The sequence below is a fragment of the Oryzias melastigma genome, linkage group LG3, assembly GCF_002922805.2.
Source record: "Oryzias melastigma strain HK-1 linkage group LG3, ASM292280v2, whole genome shotgun sequence".
NCBI classification, from domain to species: domain Eukaryota; kingdom Metazoa; phylum Chordata; class Actinopteri; order Beloniformes; family Adrianichthyidae; genus Oryzias; species Oryzias melastigma.
This window is the reverse complement of record NC_050514.1, coordinates 24120940-24136920: the sequence shown is the minus strand read 5'-3', so window position 1 is coordinate 24136920 and position 15981 is coordinate 24120940. Positions and strand designations below refer to the sequence as shown.

General features: G+C 38.2%; 1 protein-coding gene across 4 annotated transcripts in view; it reads right to left on the bottom strand.

Moving 5' to 3' along the window:
- Positions 1-15788, bottom strand: part of trpm7 (transient receptor potential cation channel, subfamily M, member 7) — a 43528-nt gene extending 27740 nt beyond the window's left edge. For 3 of the 4 annotated variants that reach the window (XM_024295302.2, XM_024295303.2, XM_024295304.2), the window contains exons 1-8: positions 15561-15784; positions 5634-5713; positions 4728-4766; positions 3211-3418; positions 2879-3092; positions 2083-2207; positions 1822-1993; positions 582-756 (exon numbers count right to left, since the gene is read on the bottom strand). In XM_024295302.2, the coding sequence (XP_024151070.1) occupies positions 582-756; positions 1822-1993; positions 2083-2207; positions 2879-3092; positions 3211-3418; positions 4728-4766; positions 5634-5713; positions 15561-15563 (1016 nt within the window). In that variant the 5' untranslated portion in view covers positions 15564-15784. Of the gene's footprint in view, positions 1-581; positions 757-1821; positions 1994-2082; positions 2208-2878; positions 3093-3210; positions 3419-4727; positions 4767-5633; positions 5714-15560 lie in introns of all 4 variants that reach the window. The other variant, XM_024295305.2, reaches the window with a different exon arrangement.
- Positions 15789-15981: the final 193 nt, after the last annotated feature.

The window sequence follows — 15981 nt, the reverse complement described above, 5'->3', positions numbered from 1 at the left end:
CTGCAGGTCTACCACGAGCCACACCCTAAAATAATCAAAAATGTTTTCTTTTTTCTTTTTAAACAGAGCAGCTGTTCATTCTTTTGCCATTGCAAATTCAGTAAAGGATGGTTTGAATACACAGCAGTAAAAAAAAAAAAAAGTTTTTTTATTTCCTACCTGCAAACCTAAACATACATTACTAACATGTAAGACGTGAACAGAATGAGTTTTTATGTTGTTAATGAATACATTTGTTTTGAGGATTAGATTTTCCAAAAGTTGTGATTATTGTGTATAAAAGTATAACTTCATTCGTAAACATTGGTTGATATTGCCAGTTATTTTTTTAACCCTGCCATAAACAGACTTAAAAGAAAGATAATAACTATATTAAAAATTAGTTCATGGGTGCAAATAAATGTATTTTTATACATATAAGCATTAAAACAACATGGAAAATCCACGACTATGCGTAACTTTCTTAACATTGCAGATCAGTTAATTTTTTTTACCTGTAAAGTTATCCCTAAAACAATGATTATCTGTGTTTCAGCTTTAAATTAACTGAAAACCTGAGTCTCAGGTTGTGTCAAACCTACCCCCCCTCTTCTGTCTGCTTGTGGACGTAGGCCAGTATGTCGGCAGCGCGACCCGTCCCCTCGCACACCACCACGGGCACAGGGGGGGTTTCCTGGAGGTACTCCAGAACATTCAGGATGACGTTGGGACCGCCTTCAAAGATCAGTGCCACAACGGGAACACCCTGACCGATTCCTGCGACAGAAAACAAAACAGCACCTGAGATACTTTCTTCTGGCCTTTAATCAGTAATTTGAACAGAAGCTCACAGTTCTTCACATCCAACAGTAGGCTTCAATTACACAATGGCTGCAACTATATTCCTGCGGTGAAGATGAACTTCAATGAAAGTGTGTCAGAGGTTGAGGTGATACCAGGCATTTATCATCGTTATCACATATTTGCTATTTATGGCAAACTGTCAGATAAAATAAAATTAATTGCTCTTGTCCTATACAAAACCCTCACATAAATTTGACCCGACCGGTTTTATTTTTATACCTTACACAACTTGGGTGACTCTTTCAAGGTGCAAAACTGAATGAAAATAGATACGATGACATAGATTTAAAGGTTTGTGTTGATTCTATCAGAGGAGGAAACGCAAGGACCGGTCTAGCTTTTTGTGCGTCACTACAAATGTACCAACTTGTCGGTTTTTAGAGGCAACTCTGATTAGATCAATACTCATTAGAAAGAAATTATCTGCTGAATAACAGTGTTCTCTCCTTTGTCAAGGGGGATAAGGTCTATAAATAAACCATGATAGGTGCAGGGCCGGACTTATTATTAAGCAATGGTAGGCGACTGCCTGTTCTTATTGTCCACAAACTGCTTTGACCGCCACTGGATAAGTGAGTAATGAGCATACAGATGTTTTAATGCTGTTTAACTCCTCACTACACACTTTATACACTATTCTCAGACAGACATTGACATTAATACTTCTCTCTTGTTTAAACTTTCAAAGTTCAAATCTTCATAGTAAAGTAAGTCCAGTTATATAGAATGAAAACAAATATTCGTTTGAAGATTTATGTAAATGTGGAAAACTGAATGCATTCTGTACAGGACTCAAGTCAGAATGACTGACAATCTCAACAGCCTATCAGGATGCAGAACTCACTGTGTGGTTAAAAAAAGAAAAATAAAGCATGCAAAGTTGCGCTGAGAAAAATCCACAAAAATAGCAAAAGATTATACATGATTTAGCGAGGAAAAACTAAATCCAGTTGCAACTGCAAAGTGAGTTTCTCTTACGTGCGTGTATTCTCTGCAGGTTGATGTGCTTCTCCAGATCCCGGCGCAGTTTCACTTCGGCTCCGTACTTGCCCACCGTCCCATCATCCACAAGCAGGAAATGGGAATGCAGATTGTTGAGAACGTTTAGTTTGCTCAGGGGGTTCAGCAGCGTCTGATATGGAGCTATTATCTACAAAGTAGGAAATTGCTGAATTAACTGGAAATCTAACCAAAGAATGTCAGATGAATCATGCTAAAATTATAGGAGTTGTCGCTTACATCTTTACCAATGAGATCGTTCCTGTTTTCAATGACTCCCCACGGTGCAATCCCAATAGTACAAATTTTCTTTGCCGATCTTGAACAGTGTTCTTTGAGAGCATCTCCCACATGCTTTGCCACACCTTTTGGAAGAATGCATTAAACTCAATCAGGAATTTGCTGTGGTTTTTAATTTACAACCTCTAATTTTTAGGAATTTTTTCAACAAATTCTTCTGCAAAAAGTCAGAAAAGGTGCAGTTTAGCATAAAACCCCTACCAGGTGAAGGCATAGAGCAATTATAAATTAAGTCCATAACAAGTGTATTTGCCCCCATGTGTGTTTTTTTTTTTTTTTGGTAAAGAACCACAATACCAAGCTGATGGATCTCATGGATTCAGCAATAACTTGTGAGCCAGGAGACGTTCCCAGTTTGCCGTGGTGCCAATGAGACATTAAAGTAATCACCGGTCTGAGTAATTGACCCTGTGAGTAATGGCTTAAACACCATCATCAGACCGCAGCATCTTAGCAGCATGCTGTGGCTGCAAACACACCTCAGCCACGACTCACGATCAAATGACACGCTTGGAGGCCAGCATTACAACTTCTGCTACATCAGCGTGTCAGCTTCACGCTGTGTTTGTGTAACTTTGCATTAGTCAGTAACATTTCATTTAACACCAAATTGTGGGAGATTCCTGTAAACAAACTCGTAGAGGCCAAAGCACCGAGGAACATCAACACAAAGCACCGGTGAGCTTTGATTTTAACAGCATGTCAGAGATAACATTCTTCTCCTCAGACCACATGCCTGTGTTGACCCCTCCAGTCAGAATCCAGGCCCCGGTGGTGACTGCAGCTTTGATGAGGCCCTTGCCCACCACCTGCTTGATGCGAGGGTGCAGCTCAAAGTTCTGAACTCCTCCGTGGACAGAGATGAGGATCTTGGGGAGCTCCATGTGCCATTCCTTCAGCATGAGCCGCAGGACGCTCTCCGGCCGCGAGTCATAAGACAAACGCACATACTGTCCACGTCACAAGACAAAGGGAAAATGCTTACATAAGCAAATTGGGAAATATCAGATCACTGTATATTTAAAGCAAAGAAAAGATGCTGTACATGAGAGAAAAAAAAATGGTTACCTTGGCTCTGTAGGAGTGAGACCCTCCCTGGAAGTTGATGACGCCATAAGCGTCAGTGGGGCTCGCTTCTGTGTGCTTTTCCACGGACCACTCCTCCAGCTCAGGCATAGGCGGGTTGGGGTTTTCACCCAACTTCACATCGGAGTACTTTGTGGCCAAGCTGGCAGTGAAGCCAGCGTGCTGCCGCACCAGCCGACCACAACAGCACCTTCGGATAGGAAAACAAACAATTTCAAATAATTCAAATAATACATGTGGAATACATCCACACAAATAAGAGTATACATTTTGCATTTATTTTAAATTTTCTATATTAACTGTTCACCCTTTGTGCTCTCACCGTTTAATTGATTTTTAAAATGCAATTTGCCACCCTTTTTTTTTTCTTTTTTTCCAGCGCATTGTGCTCCGTTTCCTGATTGGCTATTGACCTTGCAAATCAACCTTTTTTACAAAATCAGTTCAGTTTGATGCAACTCTTAAACCATTAAACAGATCATTGTTTTCATTCTTTAAACCTGGACTTATTTTTACTACAAAAGCTTAAACCTTTAGATTTTAAAAAAGACAAAAGTGTTAAAATATTAGTTTCAGCCAGAGAAAAGTATATTAAGGGATTTGAGAGTCTTAAAACATCTATAATTACTGTAAAAAATAAAAGATGACTACCTGCAGATTTCCCCTTTCTTGGGTTATTATTAGAATGAAACTCCCACGATAAATAAGGGACTACCGTCAACACAAAAACACCAACTAAACTTAAAAAAAAAGAAAGAAAAGGAAAGAAATATAACTTTTAACCCTTCACATTATTTTGGTTAGCATTCAAACCCCTTGTCAAGCATTTCCACAGCCTCTTCATTCAGCAAACTTCATTTAAAAGCACTAAATGCACTGTTTTTTTACTAGAGATTACAGGGTGACCTAATTTATTTGGAGGAATATTTTTCCATCTATTTTTTGCCTTATAGCCTGATTCAGAACCACCACCCACACAACCTCCACAAATATTCAGAGAATTAGAAAAATGCAAAAAATGCACTTAAAAACACTGACTGAACCTTATTTATGTATAGAAATAACTGAAACTAAATTATATTGAGGGTTAAAAGTTCAAAGATGAAGCTGTGACATCATCATAGGGTTTTTGATGAATAAAAGTACTTATGAGGAAACAAAAAACAGCTTCTCATAGTAAGATGTCCTCCTCCACTAGGCCAGGCATGAATGAGCTTTTGGAAAACTCAACCCTTGAATGGTTTTTGAAATAATGATTACAGGTTGATTTCTTTCCCCTCATTCTTTCCTTACTTTCTACAGTAGCTTCTGGAAAGAATGTGAACAGGACACTCACAAAACCTGGAAGCTAATTGTTTCCTGAGAAAGTTTTGTTCCTTAGTGGAATTACAATTTCAAAGAATCTACCAGGTTCTTTCCATGTTAGCCTGGCAGGACGAACCTAAAGAAATAGGCACACATTACAATATATATGTATAACAATATTAATACACACTCACCGCACAAGCTGTTGGCAAATCTGGCATCCTGGAAGGCATCTGGAGAATAATTACAAATTTTAAAAAAAGATCAATGCACAACTCAACTTGGACTATAGTCTGTTAGTCTTACTATTGACGTATAGAGGTAAAAGCTGTATAGAAACTCATTTTGTTATCCATCACGTGCAAACCTTTGACCAAATGTAACACAAGCGGATGTTCATTAACACCTCAAAATCCTTTAAACACAACAGCACCTATGACTATTTCTGAACGAAAGTCAGCGGGCAATAATTGATGCTAAAGAAAACCCAGCAAAGCGTCATCAAGCATGACGGTGCGCTAACAGAAAGACATCCAGCTTCTTGGAAAAATAACTAAAAGTTCACAGTCAAAGAGGGTGGTTAAACAGTAATTACCTGCAGCTGAGAGACATGATAAAAAAAAATATATCAACCTTTCTGTAATCAGATAATCTTCATGTCTTTATAGCTGTACTTGTACCTTAGCTACTTTACGAGTGCTTCTCTTAAATGCACTATCGAGGAGTTCTCATCATAAACCAGCCAGGACTGAGCCCACATGCTACTTTAACGTTGATTTGTAAGATTCCAGTGAGTTTATGGAAACTCCTGGTACATTTAACAGAAGTCCACCAGCACCAAGTCTCCATTGATGCACTGAAAATACAGGAAATAGTGTGGTCCCTAAATACATCATAACGTTTTTTATTTAATTTTTGCCAAACAAAAAAAAGTTTAATTAAATCCTTTCAACCAAGTTGATACATTTCTCTCTCAATCATGCAATTAACAAGACACACTCAGAGAGCATTGGTCAAGGTTTGGGCTTAATTAAATGTGCACTATGTGATTACCGCGTTTCCATGGCTACTACGTTGGACATCTAACACTGGGCACATACCTGTGGGGGTCCTTTGACACTGGAAGTATGTACACACATTCCCTCTTGGTGAAAGTGACTTCTATCCAGGGTTTCTGGGACTGTGAACAAACAGAAAAAGCATAAGCGCCACATGCAAAGATTTATAGTAGCATTTAACGTAAAATACTTTTAAAATTATATGAACGATTCTTGATATTTACAAATTTATCAAAAAAGTGAGAATAAAAATTATTGTATAATTTAAAAAAAATGTCAGAGCATATCAGGATTCCCTTAAAATTGAATTTAAATGTAGAAAATAAAATACTACCACTTAGCTTAAAAAAGGAATAATATTAAGTTTTCCCAATTACAATTGCTGCAAAAAACACTAGTTTTCTATTTTCTAGCATTTTTCATATAATTCAGTGTTACAGGAATTTAATTAATGCTTCATTCTTTCAGTTCTTTCAGCACAGCTTAGAGAAGCCCAAGGGCGATTAATGCTATAAATCTGACCCAGCACAGAGGGAAAGTCTGAAAACACAAATACGAAGCTTTTTACCCACTCCTGAAACACCAAAACGTTTCAAAATCTACTTTTGCCATCTGTATTCTCTGCACATTTCTTGATAAAAAACAAACAAGAAACTAAAGTTAATCATCATTGCATAATAAGACGATCTTTCATTCCTCCACGTAGATCATTCCCACTCGAACTTTGGAATTTTACGTTCCAGCCACTCGAGGACATTTGAATTTCACCAAAAACAGAAACACAAACTTCTTCACCTGACCAGAGAAGCGGAGCCAATATGTACCTGAACGTCCTCGTCATCTCTGTGTTTAAGGGCTTTGTACAGGAACATACCAAGGATCCTTCATGCATCTCCTGGACAAACCACTATCACCACAGCTTCTCCTGCGTCCAGGGTCATCAGCAACACCTCATTAGATGCCTGGTCTCTGAGGGTTTCCTGCCCGAGAAGTCTGCAGGGCAACGGTTACCATACAGAACCCAGCGGAGTTAAAAGCTGAGCCAACAGTGAGAGGTTGCTGCCTCCAAAACCCCTTCCACAGTTAATCTGTAAAGAAGCCACCAAAGGGGCAGATGAATGTGTCTGAGACTAACTAGATATTATACCAAGGCTGGGAAGACACCAGCGAGGAGGGGGTGTGGGAGAAGATTAGCGGATGGGCAGAGGCCTCATGATATATACCTAGTTGTCTCCTGATGACACACCACCAACTGTGATTCATGCAAGAACACACAAAAAAAAAAAATCCAACAGTGCAGACCTTTCTTACTGTCCTTCTCTTAAACTTTAAAACACAAAACAATTACTAGCTTCAATTTGAAAGTTCTTAGGATGTTTGAAAATGTTAGAATTCTTCAAGACTAACAGTAGATTCAAATGAGAAATGCCACTGATAAAAGGGTTGCAACTACAATATTTTTCTACTTTTTTACAAAAAACTTAAATGTTTTGAATTCTGGTTAACACTTCCCGAGTTAATTTAAAATCCAACAAACTCCTTAAAACAAACTCACTTTGTAGGAAATTAAGAAACAGTACTCTTAGGAAAAATACTTTAAAAATGTCAGTAAATGTCGTGAATTTTTACTAACAGTTATCCAATATTGTATTGAACCACATATTAAAGCAGTTGGTGCTTTTAGTCAAACACCAAGAATATTTATTGCTGGCAAATAAACTATATTGAACCAAAAAAAAATATTTTTGGTGTCAGAAGAAAATAAATGCACTTTTAAGCAATTAAAACAGCATTTTATTAAATTAAACCTATTAAAAGCAGGAGGGGCTGCAGTGATGTAGTCTGCAATTACTACAGTGCTGCAGTTAAACTGGTAGTTTTCATTTTCCCCCAGAGGGAAATTACTGACACTAAACAGAGTTTAGTCAGGGTCTGTGTTTTCCAAGTTGAAAGCTGCAGTTTTATTTCTTAAGCCAAAGCCTTTCAAAGTTGTTGCTTTGAATGCAGCTGCAGGATTAGTTTACGATGACAATATGCACATAAATTATTAATATATTGTTTTAGTCTGTGAGATTTATAAGGTAAAAAAAAACTATTTTTCCTGAGAGTGCACAAACAATCTAACTGCTTAAAGACTCACAATGAAAATTGTGTTTTTAGCTTGTTCTTGTTCTTCTCATGATCAAGAAAATTAGATTAAAACTGAGTATTTCTTTAGTCAAATACTAGGAAATAAGGAGCAGACAAAAAAATGCTTAAAAAAAGCTTGGAGTTGCTCCATACAAACTACAATTGGCAACCCACAACATTCCTGCTCCGCTCCATTCTGATGAATCAACCTGCAGACGACTTGATCCATGTACGTCTTTGTTTTTCACATTTGAGCTGAAATGCGGCTGGAAAGCTCTGAAATTGCACACCATTTTTGCTGCACCGCTAGTGTTTGCTTGATGATTGTGAAGGGCTGTAAGCTAGCGGGAGAGCAAGTAAACAAAAGGATCATGGGAAATCAGCACAGGCTTACTCCGAGCCAATGGCCTGTTCACAACTCGGAAGCAAATTCCTGATCAACTCCTGCTGCTCTGCAGAAACTGTGTCCTAAAGAACACAGGTTTTTAAAACTTTGCCTTAAAAGGCATAATCATAATTAAAAGACCACTGGAAACGATTTAAAAAAAACAAACTGTTTTTGATGTTTTTAACATGTTCTTGTGGCATTTTCTGATGGAGGACATGTACTGTATTAAGAGAATTAAGCTTAAAATTGCATTCCTGCATATTTCTTTATTCAGGAGTCAGGATAAAAAAAGGATTAAAAGGAGCACATTTGTGACAGAAAACACGCATTGGTGGGCCAAAAACACAAATGGGAAGAGGGCTGAGGTTACTTTCTGCCAATGATCTCGACCACAATTCAAAGGCCAAATTCTAGTTCACCACCATGTCATTGTAGTAATGACAAGATTTTTAATTTTGGCAAAAACGGCGTCATCATAAAACAAAAAAATAAAAACAAAACAAAACACTGGAAATGCTTTTACAGTAGATCAAATGGTAATCGGAGTGAGACTCAAAGGACATCTTTTAGTAGCTGTCTTTGTGACTTTTTTTCCATTAGTGAAGAGAAAGTGTTGTTTTAGTCTCATCTATGTGTAGGAACATTTTGACATGCAATAAAATATGTACAACATAAGATCCATTAGTATTTCAATTCTTGCTGCTGTGTCAGGTATTTTATATGAATGAGTGGAAGAAAATAAGAGCTCGAGTTAAAAAAAAATAATAATAAACTCCTATAAGACTACCAAACTAACCAAAATTGTGATCTCTCACTGGATGTGATTCCAAGATCTTAGTGGTGGTGAATCCTCTTTAAATCCTTTACAATAAATGATTAGAGAAACTCAAAATCTACTTCAAGCATTTTCAAACAAGGTTGTTTTTAGTACCCCAAGCATATCCACTGACATGAAGATGCATAGTAACCAGAAGAACAGTTACTAAATATTTAATGCTCAATGCTTCTATACACTCAGGAATTTAAGTACCTGTTGAACTAGTGACAAATATGACGCATAAAAGAAGCTGAATGAGGCCTTTTTGTGTCACCACGATAAAATGAACACACAAAACACAACAGTTTCATGAACCAGTGCAAAAAGAAAAAGGTGAGTGTAAACGAGGCTGATAAAGCACGACTGTTCAGTGCAAAGCAGTAACTGTGATACCTGAGAATGTCGTGCAACAAAAGACTTCAGAGGCCCTGCCAAAAAACACATTACACTCTCACTCACTCACTTCCCCGCTCACTCCCTCTTCCTCTCTGGCTTTTCTCTGTGCATTTGTTAATTCTCAATTTGTTAAATACAACAGTGTTTCACGGTCCATTACAATGAGAAGGTGGCGTTTCGCCGGAGCCATGAGTATGAGTGGGAATCCGTTTGTTTACTCAGAAACACACAGTTGGGGATATAAAGCATTTCCACAGTGATCAAATATCAGACCTACGGCCCTTCTTGCTGTAGCACCGGGTAAAAACATTTGCCCTCCGGGTTCCACTAACCTTTAGAATGCCTCCGAGCAATGGAATCAGCACTTCAGATATCACTTGTGGGCAACTGAAGCAAGGACTGTGAACTTGAGCATTTTCAACAACTAAGTATAGCTTTTAATTTTCCAAATGTACTGATTAAATGACCAAGTAGCAAGAAAAAAAGTAACAGAATTCAAATAATCAAAGGTGGTTGTGCAAAAACTGCAACTGGAGAATGCATTTCTAAAGGGGATCAAGTCAAATTACTGTTGATTAAAGACTTATCAAAAACCAAATGTTTGCTTTACGTTGCCTTGACTTTTGACACACATTAGTAACGACATCATTTCCACAGTTGTTGGTCAACAAACCGCTGTTCTATGTATCTGTTAATAGAATTGATTTTTTACAAGGATTTCTCCCAAAATCCTTGTAAAAAATAAAAACAATGGTCATATCTGCTTGATCGTCCATGGTGCTGCACTGAATTGTAAACCTAAAAATGTTCAATAGGTGGGAAAATGCACCAACCAAAGAATCACTGGCGAGAAGCATCTGTCCCATCATCATACTGGCCAAAAGTTATCAACTTTGGGTGAGTTTACATGTTCTAAAGTATCATTGTTGCTGAGAAAAACCTGTCTTTCCAAGAAATTGTTTTATGAGTTGAATGTGCATTTCTATTCAGGTTTCAACACATCCCTACCCCACAACACAATGATGGCAGACCTTCTATCCAGGTGTTTTCCCCCCCATTTAGAAAAATGAATATTCTACAACAGAAGTCTTTGTCTAATTAATGAGCTCTTGGAAAAATATTAATTTCCTTGAATAATTTAATGAATAAAAGCAGATTTCACTAAAAATCAAACCTCAGCTATATCACAACCCCATATACATGACTTTTAAGATTGCTCAAGAAAACCAAATAAGATTACTTATTCAGATTAAAAACACAATTGATGTGAACGAGAGGCTCGACAGTCCAAGAAGATCCATATCTCTTCATTGACTAGTGAATAATGCAGTGATAACCATTTGTAAGACAGCTGACAACACTGAGCGCACATCATCCAGAAGAATTTAGTGAAATCCTGATGGACGCAACAAATTTAGGACTGTGGAAAACAACAAGGTTTCACATGATCAAGTGTACAGTAAAATGTTAATATTTTTAAAATATCAAGGGAAAGTGTTGGAATAACAGCAGAGAATACAATTAATGGAGCCGGGTATCATTACCAAAGTACTAAATTGATATAATTCACAACTTCTCAATTTGATTCAATTTTTGGTATAATTTAATATCTTAAAATTTCTATTCAATATAAATCTCAATATCATGATTGATATAAACCAAACTAATATTGAGCTTCCTACATAAAAACTAACGGAGAGCAGGTTTGGGTCAGAAAAAAAAAAGTAAAAATTGATGTATAGACTTAATGATCAGTTTTTCTATTTCATGAAGATCAATTCAAAATAAATTGCTTTTAACCATAAAGTTTAAACAAAAAAGTACTAGCCAAATGGATGTACGACACCTCACAGCAAGTAACTGGACAAAAACAGATGCAGTTTGTTGCTGCATTATCAGACAACATAAGTAGCGTAGTTTTACAGAGTGAGAAATTCCTTCACAGTAGAGACTTGCAACATGGACCCATGTCACAACAAGCTCAGCAGCAAATACTGTCACTCTTGTTCTTACAGGCTGACTGACAACTTAAATAAACTCTGTTTTTATAAAGATTGTAGGGTTGTTTAAAAAAACATACTTTTAATGGGGTTAAGCTTTTACACTAAATTTGTTTTATAATATTTAGAGTGTATAGTGTAAAGGGCCTTATGAGAAATATATTTTTGTTCCATAATGAGGGCAACAATGAAGGTCAGGAAATACAACTAGATTCTCAGTTTATAAACTTGCATTGAAACCATTGACAAAGAAAATGTGTACTTTTACCGCTTTGTGTGATGAAGTTCAAAAAAAGTAATTTGTGTTCAACTGGAAGCAACAAACAGAGCTGCTTTAATACATAACATACTTAATCTTTTTTTCTCTTAAAAGTACTTAAACATATAAATACCAGACCCAAACATAGGAGACAAAGAAGTAGACTCCGTTAAAAAAAATGAGCGTTAATGCCTCATAAAGAGGAACATAGTTAAGAAAAACTGTTTTACAAAGCCATATCTTTTTCTAACAGACTAACTGATGATCTAAAGAATATCAACTCCCTAACATGGCTTTTTACTTAAAACACTCACATATTCAATATACAAATACTCTTCTACAACTGTAAAGTATGAAGGAGATAGCGGCTCATCAGACACTGATAAGACATGGCACATTTCCGAGTTTGACTTTTACGAGCCTTAAAACTCACTGCAGAAAAATTGTTGTTTTAATATAAAATACAAAGTAATAAATCCAAATATTACACATGGCATGATGACATTTAACTAATAAAAAAGGGAAATCTTGAGCATTACGTAACATTTTAACAGTGACAGCCATCAATTTACACTTCTTGCTACATCTTAATTGTTCTGAGATCTGAGCAAATAAAGAATGTTGGATGGAGGGGAAACGAGTTCATTATAGCCTCCAGATAAGATTCCTGGAAAGCTGCACACAGAATTCCAGGGTCATGAGACCTACGTGTGATGGCTCTTCAGCTTTTACACTTGTGCTCCCAGGGCAAAAGACTGCACAGCATGTGCTCGTAAAATTCTGACAAACTAGCCTTAGGTCTCTCCTCGAGAACTGCAAGGTCAAGATACGCAAAGCAGTCATCGCTCTCCTAAACAGCTGATACTAGTGGTCATCTGAGACTATGCAAACTCAGCTTTAAGCAGTCCCCGGGGACAGAGAGCAGTCATTGCCTTCAACTATCCACTACTAAAACACTCTGTACACTGAAATGCTCATATAAACACACTTTATGCGTGTGTCAACATTATTAAACATGACAATTTCCTGCAGTGCTCCTTGGGAATTTCTTCAGTAAACAATAAGCAGCTGTGATTGATGGGGATCTTCAGCTGATATGGCACAACAAAGAGGAGCTGCATTCATAAAATTCATCAACATTTAATATATATTTTTTTTCTATTACTTAGTCCAGGTCTATAAGCTTCGCTTTGTTCAAAAAGGTTCCTTTTGTTTGTTGTTTAGCCACATGGGACAAAAGAGGTCAGACAGACCGCAGTAACTCAGCAGGCTCAGACGAGTAACCACTGAGGTACAAATGTAGAGCTGGAACCTATTGTGGAACACAACAAAAGTTTTGAAACATTGAATTTTGCAAGACCATTATCACAGGGACCTAAAGCCCAACTCAGTGAAGGCAAAACACACATAATTCAATGACAGATTGTAGTTCAAAATCACTGGCTCAGACTGGTGACAGACATAAACCATGATGACTTCTCCTCCCAGTTACAGTCAGAGTATCTCTCATCTACGAGGTAAGCTGAGGCATGTGACCAGCTCAAGATGCCACAGTAGGAATTAAGAGCAAAAGCAGGCTGCAGATTCTCCAAGATCAAACTGAGGCAAGTTTATTAGTCTGTATTCAGACTGGAAAAGTTTGTTGGTCTGGATCGAGTTTGAGGTCTGTATTCAGACTAGGCTCCAGTGGAGATTTCTGTTTCGAACTAAAGCCTGTAAACAAAATCATGTGACTAAAGATCTCTTCAGTCATTGGCTAGGAATTTTTGAAGTCCTGTGCTTTGCGATCGTTGTCAGGATAGTTCACTCACTCGAACCTTATAATTCACTGACCAGTTTTGAACATCTGGATCGACGTGAGGTATAACACTTACTTTTGCTACTTCGGCATGCAGCAAGACGGTTGCTAAGGAAATATCGGCTAAGAAGGTGTAGTAGCTGCATTTACATGGACACAAGTAACCTTTCATGTCTGGTTGGGAGGGGGGTCAGGTGCTTTGTTACGGTGTGAGCTTCGAACCGCAGTTCGTCCAACTGCTCTGCGCGAGAGACCTGCTGAATTTGTGTCTCCAAGGAGATCGGTTTCTCCAGGCGGCTTCAGGACGTACGAGACAGCGGAGGCGGCTTTTGAATGCGAAAATGCTGCTCCTGAGAAACTGAGCAAAAAATATATATATATATCACATGAATTCATCTTCCAATCATGTCCAGACAAATAAAGGCTGATGTTATTCAAACTTATCTACGTGCAGCCAAGATGCACATTGCTGCACGAATTTAGAAAATTATGAGGGATCAGTCACTTAAATATATTTTTAATTATAACGAAAGCTTGTTCAGGGTGTCATCTCGCTCTATACAGCACCTTTGTTTATTTACAACGGAACTCCCCATTTTTACTTCTACGACTAATTACGGCATTTTAGACAGTTCTGTCAATGTCAAAATGATTTATTTCACTCAACCGTGTGGCACATGGAAACGTCTGTTGCAATCGGATAAAGTTTTTCAGGGCTTATGTGCACAGTACTATTCTAATCCGAGCTTTGATCCGATCGAGAACATTTTGCAATGTAAACGCAGATATTGATAAGTGTTTAAGACAAATAGATAATCAGGAAAACATTGCGAGAAGCAATATGTACAGTGTTTAAGTTATTTTGCTTAGCCTGCGTTCATCCGACCACATTTTAATGAGTTGCTGTTGCATCTTTGCTCCACAGCTCTCCGTTTACATCATGTAAACCTCGGCTACGGTGGCCATTTTGGTTCAATTGTTCCGCTCCAAGCATGGAGCCTATTCAGACAGAGGAAACTTAGAGTGAACCAGAGATCATTTTGATTGGAAATGAACTGAGACCACCTTAAAAGATGGGTCCGAGAGCGGTTCCAGGACCTGGACCAGGGTCCACTTGGCTGTATTTAGACAGAAAATTAGTTCCAGATTATCCCAGGAAACAAACTCTGGTTTAATTTAAGATAACCAAATGTGTCCAGTCTAAATAGACCCTTAAAAAAAACACTGAAAAATAAAGGTAATTTAAAAGTAAGCTTGTAGGATGACAATACTACGTATTGAAGACAGTTTAAAAGTTGTGCACTATCCTCACGAGCAACATCTATCGATTATTAAATAAGTGAAATTAAAGATATATGGGAGTGGGTTGCTTTTTTGTCATGATTCCTGAGCTTCTCGTTTGGCCAGATGAAAAGAGGAAAATACAGGAAGTTCTTGGGAAGAAAGGGGAGGCCATGCTTGTAGTGAAAAAGAGGGAAAATAACGTTAAAAGCAGAAAACAAGTGATGTAGGAGATACAAGGTTATAACAAACGACAACCACCGGATACAAACCTTTTACTTATCACCCCACAGCTAAGAATATTCTGCTCGTATCGAAGCTTTAATTAAATTCGGAGGTTTTATTGTTTGAACGCCCAAAATTCCGCACGCCGGAAGAATAAAAGGCACTCAGTTTAAAGAGGCTTGGCAGTCGCTCAAAGCTTGCATTGACTTGTTACTGGCAATGACAGCGTGTCTTGTCGGCCATCCGACACGGCTGGAAATGTCAAGTGCCAGCTGCTCTGAACTGCACTCAGTTGTCCGTCTTTGTGAGCACTAAAGTCGGTCTCTAATAGTGAAGAAGTCGTCGCTAACATCACAGCTATCTCAGCAGCTGTAGCTAGTTAGCTTCGGTGCTAGCAAGCTAGCATGTATAGCGCGCTAACAGTACGCTCGCGTGGGATTTTGGGGTTTTTCCCTAACCGACACCCAAAGATTCATTTCTAAACGTGACGGCGTGAGGCAAAAACAACCACATAGTTAGGACAAAAAGAGAAATAAAATGGTGTTATCTGGTGTAAACCTCCCCCAAAAGCACAAGACAGCATGCAATACCTGCCACTCAAAACCCGGGGATCAGTCACGACGACCCCGCTCGCAAATTCAACCAGGCTAATAAACAGGGCGCACTTGAACGTACCATTCTCTTCACCGTTCAGATTCAGGAAGAGCTCCGTCGTGGCTTCTATCCATCTATCGCCGGTGCTCTCGGTTAGCCTTGGAATGAAAGCCAGTTGGACGTTGGAGAGATCCGCTTTGGCTGCAGCTCCAACGGAAGGTTGCTTTTTCATAATTGAGCGACTCCAGACTGACGCTGCGTAACGAGCCGGCTGACTCAGCCTGCTCACTGTCAAGTAGCCGGCGGGGGGCGGAGCCTGCGACCACATGCGCGCCTTGTTGTAGTTCCTAATAAATACAACTACTAGAGAGTCTCACAAGCATGTTTGGGAAAAATCAAACATAACTTTACAGTCTAATATAAGCGTAATATTGACAAAATATTATTTACATAAGTGAAAATGATTAGGAAAAAAATCCCAAATAGATAAATTGTTAAGAAA